General features: G+C 32.6%; 3 protein-coding genes across 3 annotated transcripts in view; 1 reads left to right on the forward strand and 2 right to left on the reverse strand.

The window, feature by feature from the left end:
- The window catches only part of LOC147066026 (inactive hydroxysteroid dehydrogenase-like protein 1), a 76,025-nt gene extending 75,200 nt beyond the window's left edge, over positions 1-825 (reverse strand). The window contains exon 1 of the mRNA XM_085955585.1: positions 388-825. Within this exon, the coding sequence (XP_085811711.1) occupies positions 388-556 (169 nt within the window). The 5' untranslated portion in view covers positions 557-825. The remainder of the gene's footprint in view (positions 1-387) is intronic.
- Positions 826-5,236: 4,411 nt separating this feature from the next.
- ast (single-strand DNA endonuclease protein asteroid) lies at positions 5,237-8,528 on the reverse strand. Its single transcript, XM_085955266.1, has one exon. It carries the CDS (start codon positions 8,190-8,192, stop codon positions 6,117-6,119), a length of 2,076 nt encoding a protein of 691 aa, XP_085811392.1. The 5' UTR covers positions 8,193-8,528; the 3' UTR covers positions 5,237-6,116.
- Positions 8,529-8,864: 336 nt separating this feature from the next.
- On the forward strand, positions 8,865-14,894 carry La (La autoantigen-like). Its single transcript, XM_085955586.1, has 6 exons — positions 8,865-8,914; positions 9,912-10,061; positions 11,238-11,404; positions 11,758-12,168; positions 13,642-13,747; positions 14,450-14,894. Exons 2-6 carry the CDS (start codon positions 9,932-9,934, stop codon positions 14,752-14,754), a joined length of 1,119 nt encoding a protein of 372 aa, XP_085811712.1. The 5' UTR covers positions 8,865-8,914; positions 9,912-9,931; the 3' UTR covers positions 14,755-14,894.
- Positions 14,895-15,516: the final 622 nt, after the last annotated feature.

Here is a 15,516-nt window from a genome sequence, read left to right on the forward strand (position 1 = left end):
TATAAAATAAAAAAATGTATTTATTACATGTGAATAAAGTACCAAACTCACGATAATTGAATCGTAAATATTTATTCAAAGAATCATTTTCAAACTTTGTACCCATCTTGAATTAGTAAGATTATGTTGTTTTTTTTTTGATAAACGTACCAATACGCTCACAATTATATTATTCTCTAATAAACAACGAATTGGCAGTTACTCAAAATAATATAAATAATTAGTATTACATGGTTATATTAAAAACATGTATTGTAACCATAAATAGGGGACTATAATAGGTAATAAAGTTGCATTGATAACTCATGTCACCCCTTATACTTCGCCCCATTCGTACCCTACTCTGTATGTATAGTAGGCTTAGTAAGAATTGAATCGATATTTTACCTGCCCATGAGCCGAATTTATTCTGCAAGGATTGCTCTTCTCCCGGCTGGAAAAACGGCCTCAGATAAGAGACCGCCAATTGGCTAATCGACCAAATTGAATCTCCCAATTTCCACAAAATTCCCAAAACTCCAAACACAGCTAACACCACAACGATAAACCAAAACATTTTGTTTGTTTTTCCACTAACCGATTGTACTATCGGCTTTTTTTAGACATTCTATTGAACGTATTCACAATAATTATTTAAAAAATAATGTAAATGTTTTGTTTTTATTTTTTCATTTAAAACAGTCGCTGCGATGAAATTGTTCGTGATAACGATAATAATGTGCTGTCTGCTCAGCAGTAAAACACAAACTATTGACCAAATAAGACGTACGGCTGTCGGCTATATTGCTTACCGCATTCATTGAATAAAAATTTTACTTTCACTATGTAGTTGTAGTTGATAAAAAACAACTTAGGTACCGGACGAAAATGCGCTCTCGGTTTATAAAAAAATGTGGATTATAATCATTAAAAATCAATTACGCGCTTATTACGTTTGTATGTAGCTGTCTTATTATGAAAATGGATTTTTTTTAATACATTTATTTATTCAGTGCCAGATGTAGTAATAGTTATGCCAAAGTAGCTTATTTAATGCTTTCAGGTAATCGATACAGTCCCAAAACAACATCTCATGAAAACTCTATCTAAAAAAAAATTTTTTTTCGCAATCCACATTAGGTACCTACTTATCTGATCAAAACATAGATATATTTTTTTTACATTTTAGACTACCTATTTCATTAGTACAAGTAAACCTAATCGATATTGGCCAATACTGATATTATGTTTTATGTCGTGATAATGTGAAAAATGAATAAATTATATCCATTGGCAATAATCTCAAATCCCGGCTATAACCATTTTACTCATATAGTAAATGCAAACCAGCATTTATTCCAGGCTGTGCCTTATTCACTCTCATCACAATAAATTAAATAATATGTATTACATATCATGTCGTTTGCTTTTAAGTGCTTAAACCAGGGGTCAATATTTTTTTTAAATTATGATATTATCATCAAGGGGGGCGTATTACGTTTGGAAAACGCCGACGTTGTATACCAGGGAATGTCAACAACGTGTCCACGAACGCATTTACGTGCGCTCATTACAAAAAAATTATACGACTTAAAATATATATCAAAATAAATATCTACGAAATTTATTGACGGTCAATGGCCAGAAGTCTGTGGAAGTGAAGTAAATTAATAGCATTAGTTTAGTAGCACTTTTATTTTTAATTCTATTCTAATATTTGTATTTGTTCCTTCATTCAACGTCCTTTATAATGTGTAGCCTCTAATCAACACGTGACCTACCCCCGCGGGACGCCACTGTATACAAATGTCTGTCATAAATTAGACAGGTACCTACTACATTTAAAAAAATACTTTAGGACCATTATGACAATACAGAATCCAACCAATCAAAATAATATTAAAGTATTGACACTCATTCGCCATATTACATTACTTTTATCTACGGTTCGCGAACCCATAATCCTTTTGATTAGTTGAAAATTGTAAAATCACAGGATTAACTTTCGCATGATTTTCTTCCAAAATTGCCTATTTTGTGAAATATTTAAATATATCCAACTAAATTGCTATTTCAATACGCAGGTACCTATAGATAATATTATATAAGTACTGTATGGCAGTGATGGCGAACCTATGGCTATGATTTAGCATGGCACGCGAATGTTTTAATTTGAAGACAAAAACATTTAAATTACTTAAATAAGAATTTTAAAAAAATACAAATGGATAATATACTAATTTAATATGCATATTAAAAAATAATGAGACATAGCAATTCGTATTTTTTTAGGTTTTATTAATAAAAATGTTCAAAAATCAATAAATCTAATGAAATTTATCCGCAGTTATTCAAATATAACAGCTGCTTTATTCCCTCTAACATAATCGCTAAAAATGGAAAACCGTTCAGTGAATGGGAATATTATAATTTATTTCATATAATGAAAGAAGCTTTGTTAAAATGCTCCCACGATCTCTTCAAATCAAATATTGAAAACAAGGAAAAATTATTCAAAGAAAAAAAGATATGCATTCGGCTAGAAACATGGTGAAAGATAGAATCTCAAGAACTAAATTGTAATTTTTAAACTTATTTATAGAATTCTTAAAACTATTTTCATTTTTCTCAATGAAAAACTGTTCGGCACGTCAGACAGTTGAAAAATAATATTTGAGAAATGTTGACACGCGTACGTAAAAAGGTTCACCAACCCTGCTGTATGGTGATATCTGACTACCCACTTATTATTCAACATTCATTTTCTCAACATTAAATTTATGGAAAATTACTTTATTTTTCAAAATTTTTACTTGTCGGTAAGTTATTTAGTAAACAACATTATATTTTTATTTATTAAATATTATAGATTTTATTCTAAGGTGTTTCTAGTTTCACATAAAGCAGACGGATTGGTTGCTTCGCATAAAGTATGAACATCTTATAAATTCGCATTTTCCACAACCGTGTTATTAAAATGTAAAATATCAATGAAAGATTAATATAAACCTTGGCGACATGACTAATGTCGGTTTATCGTACAAGCAAGATTTTCCTAAGTGGGGCTCCAAACCTGTCAGCGCCTCGGACCAACGCGTTCCTTCAACCGCACCGAATTCATTCCATTTCGCCATCATAGTGACAATATTTTAAATGAGGCGGCAAGGCCTTTTCGTTTTATTACTGAAGGAACGAAAGGAGGGAGAGATAATAATATTATATTAGATCTTTTCTTGATTGCAGGATTCCGGGATAGGAAAAAATACTTACATCACTATTGATCTTTTACCTGATTAACTGTAATGTAGGTATAGTTATCCCAATCCGTATTACAACGTACAACCATGATATATGAAAAATAAACGCTGGGGTCCAAGCTGTACCTACTGCAATTTTACGTAAAAATCATGCTGACAAGTTGAATAGAATGCTGGTGAACTTTTTAACTGATTGAAGGGTAAAAAAATAAAGATAGTCAATTTTGAGATGGCCACCATTTTGGCAGTTTTCAAGATTTTTCGATTATTCTTTTTTTAACATTAAATTCTTACCGTCCAACGATATCATCACTACTTTTTCAAATTTGGTCCCCGTACTATGTACGATATTAAAAAGGTACAGTTCGTCCAAAATACTATAAGTAATTTAGAAAATCGTTAAAAATATTATAGTATTATATATTATAGTATTATTTATCTTAGAAAATTAATTTCGACATTAAAAATACGCTGAAAGTACTTATTAAAATATCAATATCTCCCTACTAAAAATTGGTGCTAAGTACCTACTATGATTTTGTAATAGAATAAAATTTGGTAAGCCAATAAAAAAAAGTTGTTCGAAAGATGTACCTAAAAAAAGCCCATGACTTTGATTTCTTATCTATGCTTTGATTTAAATGAAATTTATTGAATTTGCCGGAAAGCATTTTTAGGCAGAAGAGGTACCTACCTGAATAAAGAAAGGTCTTGGAATTTCTCAAAATCTACGTTATTTGTTTTGTGAGAAACAAAAACCTAAACATTTTCAACAGATGACAACATGTACTGTAATTTCTTGGACTGCGTGGCACCACTGATCCAATATTAAGTTATTTCATCAAAAAAATATATAGTTATACCTAAGACATTTACCCCTCACGTATCTGTTGCCAAATACAATTTCTAATTTCCTTCTCAACGCCTAAAATTTCCCATTTCACAGACACATTCCCATAATTCACTTGTGAATTTTCAAATTAAAAAATGATTATATGAAAAATACTGCTGAAACATCCATAAACTAAATTTAAAATTCAAATCAACCTGTCAGCAGGATGTAAAAAAACTGTGCCAAAAACGACTTTTTAATGAATTGCATACCTACTCATATTTTATATAAAACGTTAAAAGAAATCATAATTTATTTAAATTTACACAATTACACTAGATAATAAGATGAAACTTACGAGTTAATAGTTATCTAGATTGTAGAGACGAGTCGATTAAAGCAGTGAAGTCCCTAGGCAAACTTAAAATGCTGGCTCTTTTTATTTTTAGTTTCAAGTATGTAGTCTGAAAATTCACTATTTATTTTTGGCTATCTACACATCTTCAAATTTATCATCAAATATCATCATATACATAATTAGAGCATTTCCACGAAACCTACTCTCAAAAAATGATAATTTAATCACTATTTTGAAACTTTTGTCTGGGCAATAAACTGTTATTACAATATGTGTTGTAACAAGCATTGCATTGGATTTTAAATCCATTAGAATAGTCATGTCAGGCTTTTTTATGCTTATATTATTTTTGAAACTTAGACGTCGATATCTACTTTTTAATGAAGCGATCAACATTGTCTTCTTCATTGAAAGCCGCTGCTTTCAAAAGTTGTGATATTTACATTCGTTCCTTCATTCGCCACCCTCTATGCAATGAATTACCCGCCTACGCCCACAGGACGTCACTGGATTAAGAGCACAATGAGGATCCTTTCATTACCAGTTCTTGATTTAAGCCGTATCTACACAATTCCAATTAGCAAAATAAATATTAACTATAACTCTCTCTGCTTCATTTGTCCCCCCTATCATGAATACTAAAAGGACATCCTAGAGGTAGCCAAGAACTGCACCGGATTGTAGAATCAATGATGTTCATTAATATTACACTCCCGTTATTATCAGCCATCACCAGTCTACAAGTTCTCTTTGTACCACATGGGTTTGCAGGCTTTACGCAAAAATAAATTATTACAAATAATTGTCAGTAAAGGTTTATATTATAGTAATATATTTGTTACATAGATAATATAATAAACAATTTATGTTACAAAATTAACATTACAACTATATCTAAAAAAATATAATATTTACCTTTTTGAGTTACGTAATATGTCAGAAGACCATTATTATGTTAGATAAAAAATAATAATCAAATCTTTGCATTTATTTATTCTACATTTGTAGTTATTATATAATATGTTCTACATTCATGGGATACTGTAACCTGCTTTTCTATTTACATTTTTTTTAAATACCATATCGCTTCGATTATGAGACATCTTATTTTTCAATACCTACCAACAATAAAATTAAAATAAATCATCAAAACAAATCAAAAACTTCATAACAAAGATAAAATCCATAAAATGACAATGGATTCACTCACTCGGCTGTCGTGCCCCCATTATATGGCACAGCATCATTATCACGCGAGAGGCAAAGAAGGGTTTGCCTGTTCACCTATATAAAGAAGTATTTGACTTTCAGTTATCATTAAGTTCAACTCAATCTAGTATCTAGCTTGCCTAGTTCATTATATTAGCCTTGCTTGATCAATAAAAATGGATATGCTGTTTTTTTTTACGACCATGTCCGATCCTAATAGGATCATATGGGCCTCCACAGAGTAGAGGTTTGTATTAACAGATTTTTGTTTTTATGAGAAATGGATGTCAGCCACTTGCTCAACCTATTAGGTCCATACCCTGACTCACACTCACTGTATTGTCATAGTAAACTTTAATAAACCATACTAACTTCAAAAACGTCTTATGACTTTTTAATATAAATAAGGGACAGACGAGTAAATCTACTCCTTGTAATGTCTTATAATTGATGCAATAATATGGTAGTTGCTATTTTCTATCTAGTTAGTTTGATTTTCAGGTAAAACAATTCCACAACCAACACAATTAGCCAAGCTTATAAAATAATTTAGTACAGTTGGTGAACACTTTAATAATTGATAAATATATGCTCCAGGATTATCACGTGACCTTAAATTAACATAAAAATTATAAATAAATGTGCCATTATAGGCGTTACTTATACTACAAGGAGTCAGCGGCTTGGATGTTATAATATTCAAATAACCAAACTGTTGAAGGCAACTTTGAAATTGTGCAAAGAAATGTAAATATTGATGTTTAAACATCCTTGGACTATTTAATAGTTTTTTATCGACATCAAAGTACTTCAGCAATTTACTGGCTGCCAACATACAATCATGATACAAAACTTTCTTTTCGAGAAGCCCTTGGGTTTCAATCACAGTACATTCCTTACTTAATTCGCTCCATTCTTTTAATTTTTCAGAATATTTGGAATTAAAACGAAAATAGGTTTCATTGAGACCAATTTTCGCTCTGATTATAGACATCATGATAAAACACATAAGAAGTGAATAGATATGAGCATCAGATGGATTGGTTTCGTTGACAGTGGATTTTTTCAACCATATAACAGTCAACGCAAATAATTGACATTTATTCGGAACGTTAGAAATTTCTCTTATTGTGGTTTTGTCAAGTGTTTGTTGTAAAAAACTAAAAAATAATGACTGACGTGGAGATGACTCATTGATATCAAACCCTTCAGGAATATAGCCAGAAAAGTTGACTGTACTTCGTTTAGTAGAAGAGTTTTTACGGCCCTCAAAAAACATTTTTCGTTTATCGAAACCAAACATTATGTCAAACGAAAATCTTATTATAGGCCATGCACATACGTCGGCATCAACTTTAGAAATGTCTTGAATTTGTGAAGATCCAATATAAAGTGACATGTGTAATAAATCAAAATATCTGGCTGATATTTCTCCTCTCTTCAATATTTCCATAAGCCATGGTGGCTTGTTTTCATTTATTACTACTTCATTTTCAGGATTTTCACTGTCTTCCGATCTTATACTTGAATCTGATATGCTATCATCAACTGAAGCTTCGATATCTTCTTCCGTATCGAGTACTTCAGACAATTGATGTAAATCATCCAAAGGTGATATAGGAGTTTTTGCTAATCCTAAATCATTCAAAGCCATACAATTTGTTCTTGTGTAGCTAGTACACGATATGGATAAAAGTTTCTTTATTCGATTCCTTTCAGTTATTTTAAATCGGCTTAGAATTTTCTCATTTGCTGTTTCAAATGTTTCATTTTTTAACCATTCGATGACACCAGTGATTCTGCATTGACCTTCGTTTCTCGACTTTAATTTTGGTAATCTTAGGTTATGATAGAACTTCGAGAAAACACTGCGTTGAACATAATCATTGCCCAATAAAGTTCCAATTAATGGCACAAGATCTTCATTTAAGCCAAATCTTTTCAGAAAATTATCGAATCTGAAAACTTTGCATTTTAGACCAAATGCTTTTTTATCTCTATTTTCCAATGGCACCGGTTTTAAGCTTAACGATGGAAAGGGTATATATATAACATTATAGATGAAAAAATCTGAATCGTAACTGAGAACAGGACATTTAAGGTACCTGGCAACTGCGGCAATTTCATGATCGGCTTCATATTCGCACACAGTATACTTGACACCCAAGGAAACGAGGACTTCGATAAACACATCCTTCATCATAAGCGGCATGACTAAATATTGCGACTGATTCTTTGGGTTCAGACGAGAAGCATCAACTATTCTGCAACGTAGACGTTTAAGAACAGTCTTCATTCTTCTGTCTTCATAACCACCATCCATAACAACGTATGTATTTATTTTGCATTTCGACATGTATTTAAAAAAAGATTTGATTGTTTTAGCATATTCATCATAGTCGCCGCCGAATGCAGAATTACACTGTGATACGGACTGATAAAGTTGGACAGCCAAACTATTCCCATCAATGACAAGTGAACTGTCACACAACAGATGATCATCAAGCAATCGTTTGCTATTGTTGTTAATAAATGTGGTTAACCCTAGAACTCCCATTTTGAACTTGAATCAAATTTTTGGAAATTATATGTATGCATCTATTTATTGTTCTAATAAACTATGACACATAAACAATATTTTAATTTGACAGCTTATTATGATTTGGAATTGAGGTTATATTATTGATGACAGCGTGTGTGAATTTGGTCATAGATACTTTAAAAAAAATGTTGTGAAGTTTACCAAAAACAATCATATTTGGTAATAGACTATTCATAGGCACGGAAGGAGCAAATATATTTTTTCAGCATGGTAGAAGAACTTTTATTCGATTGGTTTTTGTACGCACAAATTTAATAACATTCTATAAAATATACGTGCTTCGAATAAAAAGTGTAGCTTATTAAAACGCTCGGCCATCACTCGTGAACACAGATGGCACAAGACAAATAAATTAGGTATTCAAAAATAGGAAAAACAAACTGGCTCATTGATTCATCTCACAATGTGATAAGTCAATGATAAAAATATTCCTACAGTATTATCACAATATTAGGTGAAGGTTTATTGACCACACTTTTATTCCAAATCACCTCGTTTTATATTTTTTTTTAAAAATGCGCTCTAGATTTTTTGTACTTCAACAAAACATTGATATATCTATGCATTGATCAAAGACAATTTAACCATAGATTAAGATTAAACTAGTTTAACATAAACAATATATTTGTCACGACCGTTCTCGCCGCCCGAAACACGTGTTTAATAATTTTGTCGAGGTAATTTTAATATTTTTAACGGTTAATAAGAAATTATACCATTATAGACCTGTAGAATGTATGTACAAATAAATCGTCAGTTAATGCTGTAAAATACTTTTACCAAATCCTATACTGCCGGTGTCATGTCGATCTGTCATTTTGCAATCCTAATAAATTTACTTTGCCGAAAGGATATCCTATGATTATTGATATTTTAAGTTGATTGCGTCTCTACAATGTTGTAAGCGCATTTTGCAATTTGGCGTGACCCCCCGTTCTTATTTATTACCCAAAATCAACCGGCGTTTGCTACTTCAATCATGCACACGCTGTTTTTTTTTATACACCATTGATGGACTTTTTGGTTAAATGCATTAACCGCCTTCTCCGAGAGTGATAACACTGATGACATATTAGCATACAGCTAAATCGTTTAACAACATTTTACGTCTTGTTTCGATTATACCCATTACATGGCCGTCACATACAGAACACAATGTTCAATTCGCCCACACACGTCTTCTACCAATTTAAATTAACAATTATCGGAATGAAAAGCCTATGCGCTGACAGAAAGGGGCATTTATTATAATTGTCTACTTACATGGAATAAAATGTTTTCTTAAAAAAAAATTATAAAACTCATGACAACATCTCCGGCATAATTACCAAAATAAGGCAATTGTGGTGCAGATGCCATCATAAGCTTTTATAATTATTTTTTTACGAAAACAGTTTATTCCATGCAGACAATTATAATAATTACCTCTTTCTGTCGGCGCATAGGCTTTTCAATCCAATCCTAATTGTTAATTTAAAATTTTCATACATTTTGATGCATCATTATGACAAACTAAGATTATATTAGGTTGGGGTAGGTTAGGTTTGGTTTGGTCTCAAAAGAAAGTTATGAAATCTCATGACGGCATCTGCGGCACATTTACCAAAAATAAAAACTATGTATTTTCAAAAAATCATGACAAAATCCATATTTTTTTGTTTACTTTTCTTTCAGACTAATTTATATCATTCAATATGAGTGGGGAAACTGCTACTGAAGAGCCTCCAGCGAAAGTTGAGGAGTCAAAAAACGGCAAGGAAGTTGAGCCCAAAGATGTGTCATCCCTGGAAGAAAGCATCATTCGCCAGATTGAATACTATTTTGGTAAGGTTAACATTACTTATTCTTACTTTGTTGTGTCCGGGAGATGTGCCTAAACCTTTTCCGGTCCATCCGTTGGCCAATGTTATGACCGTGCCATTGGCTTTCAACAACTCATCAATGGTATAACTGGACGCAGCAAGCGGATAGACCATTGTGTGTTGTTCGATTACATAGTAACCGCGCTTCCTCTATCTTTGGTGCTAGTTACTCCGATCCATAATTGATTTGCTCATGCTCATGCTCAAGTCCTGCAAATTCCCGGGTGATAGCTCCTCTGGCATTGGAAAAGCTGTGTAGTCACATCCCTCATGCTGTCCCGTTATTCTTTCCACTGCAGATTATTTTATTACCTCCATCATACTATCTCATAATCCTATTTAATTTGACAGAAAACCCATAATGAAGAATGTATCTTCGTGAGCTGAGTGAATAATATGTAGAAAAGATCTATAATACACATTATGATTTCCTGTAAATTAGAGAGAATTATACTATTTTGTGTTTTGTATTTCCCATGATTCATAGTTTTAATCAGGGCTTCTTGCAAAGCAATTTTTTCACACATTTAGTGGCAATTGTAATAATTATAAAATTATGTCATCATCTCTGTTATTGCAGAACACACTAACTGGAGAATACTAGTTATGAGTAATTTGACTTTGAAGTTGTTAAAATGTTTGAAATGGTCTATCATGTGAGTTTATTAAGTAATCGTAAAAAAGATGACTTTAAAATAAAGACTGTTTATTTATTAAGGTTTCCAGACGGTAAAGTTTGAAATAAGGAGCATTTTGGTATAACTAACTCGATATGTCATTTTTTCGACTTATTTTATTCTGCCAGAACAGTGACGAGTCATGTCTAAAAAAAGTATAGCAATGAGTGCTTTTTCCAGCATGAAAATAATGGAAAAAAATCTCATTGAATTTACTACGCAAAAATTAAGATTGAAGAAACCATACTGTCATATATTTGATGGTAGTGAATTTGACTGCCGCAGAGGAATTAGGATGTTTTTATGACTTCTATTGAAATTGTATGGAATATTTTTGCTTTGTTACTGTTTTTTTTAATTTTGATTTAAAGGTTGGATTTTTAATTATTGTTTGGCGCTATTGTCCGGTATAAATACCTTTTGACTGCCTTATCACCGGAACAAATTATATTTTATTGCAGGTGATATGAATCTTCCGAGAGATAAGTTTTTGAATGAGCAGATTCTGTTGGATGAAGGATGGGTTCCATTCACCACTATGCTCAAATTCAAGAGGCTTTCGAATCTTTCCACAGATGTGGACGTCATCATTGCAGCCCTTGCTAAGTCAGAAAACCAATTGGTCGAGGTAAGGCATTAATTAATACATTCAATTAAAACTTATTAATTTTAAAATACAAATTTGTGTGTATATTCCAATGTAGAATTACATTACATTATATGAGCATGTTCAATCGCAAGAGAATCCATGATCATCCACAGAGTGGAGGTTTTTGGTCTGTTTTTTAAGAGAAATGGATGTTGGTCACTTGCTCAACCAATGTAAACTTTAACTATGGGAAAATAATTTGGGTAGAGTCTTCAATCTCCATTCACCTCAATTTTTGTTCAAATTTGTAATCATATGATATTTCATGAAATTTATGCATATCATGTTATTTATTCTTTTATCTTACACCAATGCTTTTGATTGGTTTTCAGATCAGTGAGGATAAAAACAAAATTCGGAGGTCACCAGAAATTCCTCTTCCAGAGCTGAACGAGGAAAGGCGGAAGGAACTCCAGTCACGCACCATATATGCCAAAGGTTTTCCGCTCGAAAATACCACAGTCGACACATGCTTGGACTTTTTCAAAAACTATAACAATCCGGAAAATGTTATTTTACGGCGTTATCAAGATAAAATTAAGAAAAAGTGGCTTTTCAAAGGATCAGTATTTGTGACGTTCAAGACGAAAGAGAACGCAGAGAGTTTTATGAATCAGGAATCAGTTAAATTCGGCGAAACCGAACTGCGGAGGGAGTGGCAGTCAAAGTATTTGGAGGAGAAGAAAGCATCATATGAAGAGTCTCAGAGCAAAAATGCCAAAAAGCAGAAACAAAAGCAAGAGGTAAATGTTTTTTTATAAACTAACACACACATTATATTTCTAACCACACATGGCATATTAGCACTACTACTACGATGACAAATGATGCAGTTAAAAGTTGAATATCTTCTTCAAAGTGAGGTGTTAAGTAAAGGGCCGTATTTGAGTTTTCGCTGTTTTGTTCTTTCTCTTACGACATTTTGGACCAGGTGCAGAAGCTTTCCAAGAGATAATTATTATGTTTGAATATACTGTTGGGCGTATGAATGCGAACCCTAAACAAAGAAGAGTATGTCAAAATAATGTTTGGCTTAGGTGACATTGAATGTTACTCGGAAACGTTGTGCAAGAACACACGGTGATGATAATACGAATTTTCACTTTACTCCTAGCTTACTGATCACAAACAAACATTATGAAATAATATATTATAAAATTTGTAATGAATAAACTTTTGAGTTCGATAAAAGTCCACATTTGTTCAAAATCGAGAAAAAAATAGGCATGTATTCTTTGTGTAATTTTACACAATATGTATTGATCTATAAATTCCAAAACACGACATAACCCTACGAAAAAAAATAGTTTCAAGTCTCGATTTATTACAAAAAGCGCCAAGTCCGTGTTTCATAATATTTAAAAAGCTTCGTTGATTTCGCGCTCAAGTCAACCAATAAGGGAACGTTCAATATTGAAAAGGGCGTCTCCCATGCTATAGCATCTGGTAAACTCATGACAGTGCCACGGAAATATGTGCCTTATGCGGAATAAATTTAAAAGTGAGGTACAAGTAGCGCTACGTCCAATTTTATTTTGCCTATATTTATTACATTTAAGAGTTTATCGGCTGAAACAAATTGCCATTTGGTTCTAATTTCGACATAGAATACAACGGGAAAAAATAATCTCACGTTAATACAAATAATTGAAGCTTGAAACATAAAAACGTTGTTTCCCGAAAATATTGAACTGTGGACTTGTCGCTTTTTGTAATTAGACACCTCATATATGAAATCTCACAACTCGCTATATTATGCTATTTAACTGGACACTAGTAACATAAGGACAAGCTGACATCTGATATTTTTAACAAAAAATTAAAAAACTTATTAATTTATGAGTCATTTTTACTCTTGACTTTTACCATTTATTACAATAATTAAAAAATATTTGAATAATTATTGGGAAATTTAAATTTGACTCATTTAGTGCTAACAACGCAACTGGCGCGTTTGGAGCAATTGCCCATTAGATATAATTAACATGTTATTTAAATGTGGTAATTAAAAGGTCAGCAGTGATTGTGTTAAAGGATGGTAATAATTCTGACTGCGGATGCTATGTTTCCCTCTTGATACTTTCATAGCTGTCGTTTGTGTATGTAATTTTGATTTAACGTAACTACTTGATTAGACTATAAAGAAATTGATGCCTACCGTTTGCTGCTGTGTAATGATTTATGTGTACTGATTTTTTCTATTTTTTTTTCATTAGGACAAGAAACCTGCATTCACTTTACCCACAGGAACTGTACTAGTTCTGTCTGAAGTACCTGAAAGTATGACCCGCGATCACATTAAGGAGACGTTCACTGGTTTAGGTATGCAGGACTTATTATCAGTCACACTTGAAACACTTGTTCATATATCTACTATTGATGATTGTTAACTCATTGACCGCTGACGGTTAAAAATGAATCCTTTGAAGTCGGTAATTTTTATGTACTCATTTTCAATGTAAAGTACATGCCACTTTCTAAGGATCCCTTTAAAATGATAACATTTATGAATGATGTATCTAATAACAAAACCCGATATCGGCAAACCTAACAAAAAATATATACCTACATATTTTTTGTGTAATTTCACATTTAATAATCTATAACTTCTAAAATGACCCAAAAGCTTACAAAAAATTGTTAAAAAATGATTATTTAAAGCGATTTGCCTAAATAAATTATGTAATGTATAATTGAGTAAAACTGCACATAGAATATCTACGTAAGTTTTGTTAGATTTTGACCATATGTCTGACTAATCAGTTTTTAAATAAGACCTCCCAATACACTGTCGACCAGTCTCTGACAACCAGATTGACAGCAACCGATAGACAGAAGAAAGAAAATCAGCATGTGATAACTAGCCACATTTTCCTGTTACCAGAGACCAGTCGACAGTGAGTGAGAGGTCTTGGATGCATCGTGAAATGTTAATGGAAGAAACAAAGTTGTTTCATATAACTCACTTATTTCAACTAGCATGATCTGTATGTGATGTTGGTATAATTATAACTATGGTTGCAGGAGGCGAAGTGGCGTTTGTCAAAATGGAAGATGGAAAAGCTTGGATTCGACTGCAGAAGGAGAACACTGCCAAAGGAGTCTTTGAAAAGTGCACCGATGGAAAAGTGAAAATTGAAGAGTCAGAACTGACCTGCGTGGTGTTGGAGGGCGATGAAGAGAAGCAGTTCCTGGACGAGATGGCCAGCGAATTGGTGAAGAGACGACAGAAGCAGCAGCACCACCACAAAGGCAACCACAAGCAACACTACAACAGAAAGCGAAAGGCGGGCGGCGGGGGGGACGGACCGGCGGCCAAACACAAATAATTTTAAGAATCTTGTTAAATATGAGTGCTTGTTCATTATAAAAGATAAGAATGTTTGTTATTCATTTGAAATAAATGACGTATCACGTGTAAATGATTTTTTCAATATTGAATACTAATAAATAACAGTGTTATGATTAAGAGTTAGTTTTTTTTATGCGCTTCCTGACAATGTGTTGATGATTTCTGAATCCATGAAGCCGTCTTGCCATCTTTTTCAATGGTGACTGGTGATTATAGTAAGAAGGTCTAAAGCCCAAATTACATTGGGAGATTCTCAGGCCGACAGTCTGCCACAATAAAATTGCCCCTCGATCGTGTCACTTTTCTTTTGAGTCATTCCTGGAGTCACGACCGACAATTCCTATTTTTGAGAAGATTCACCCAAAATCGTGTTGAGGTACATATCGTCGCTATAGGATTTGTTTCCCGAATAGACCAAATGTCAATTTTACAGGAGACGAAAAACAAATTTCATTGTCGTATATTTAAATATCAGTAGATGTATCAATCATTCTTTCTACACTGTATGATTGCAACATTATCTAAGAATAGATTCCAAGAATAATATACTGGTATAAATCATTAAATGCACAGAAAATACGTTTTATTTACAAGTACTTACTGTGGATATTCGGGAAATTTTTAGCGTTCTCTCAGAATAATGGATATTCGGGACTAAACAAGGACGTTCGGGATTTATGACCGTAGCGTATTCCTGCAGGGCCTACAGATTACTGAGTGGTCAAAAAGTACGCGCCTC

The sequence above is a fragment of the Rhyacophila brunnea genome, unplaced genomic scaffold, assembly GCF_057557595.1.
Source record: "Rhyacophila brunnea isolate RB1 unplaced genomic scaffold, BYU_Rbru_1.0 scaffold_5, whole genome shotgun sequence".
Lineage (NCBI taxonomy): Eukaryota > Metazoa > Arthropoda > Insecta > Trichoptera > Rhyacophilidae > Rhyacophila > Rhyacophila brunnea.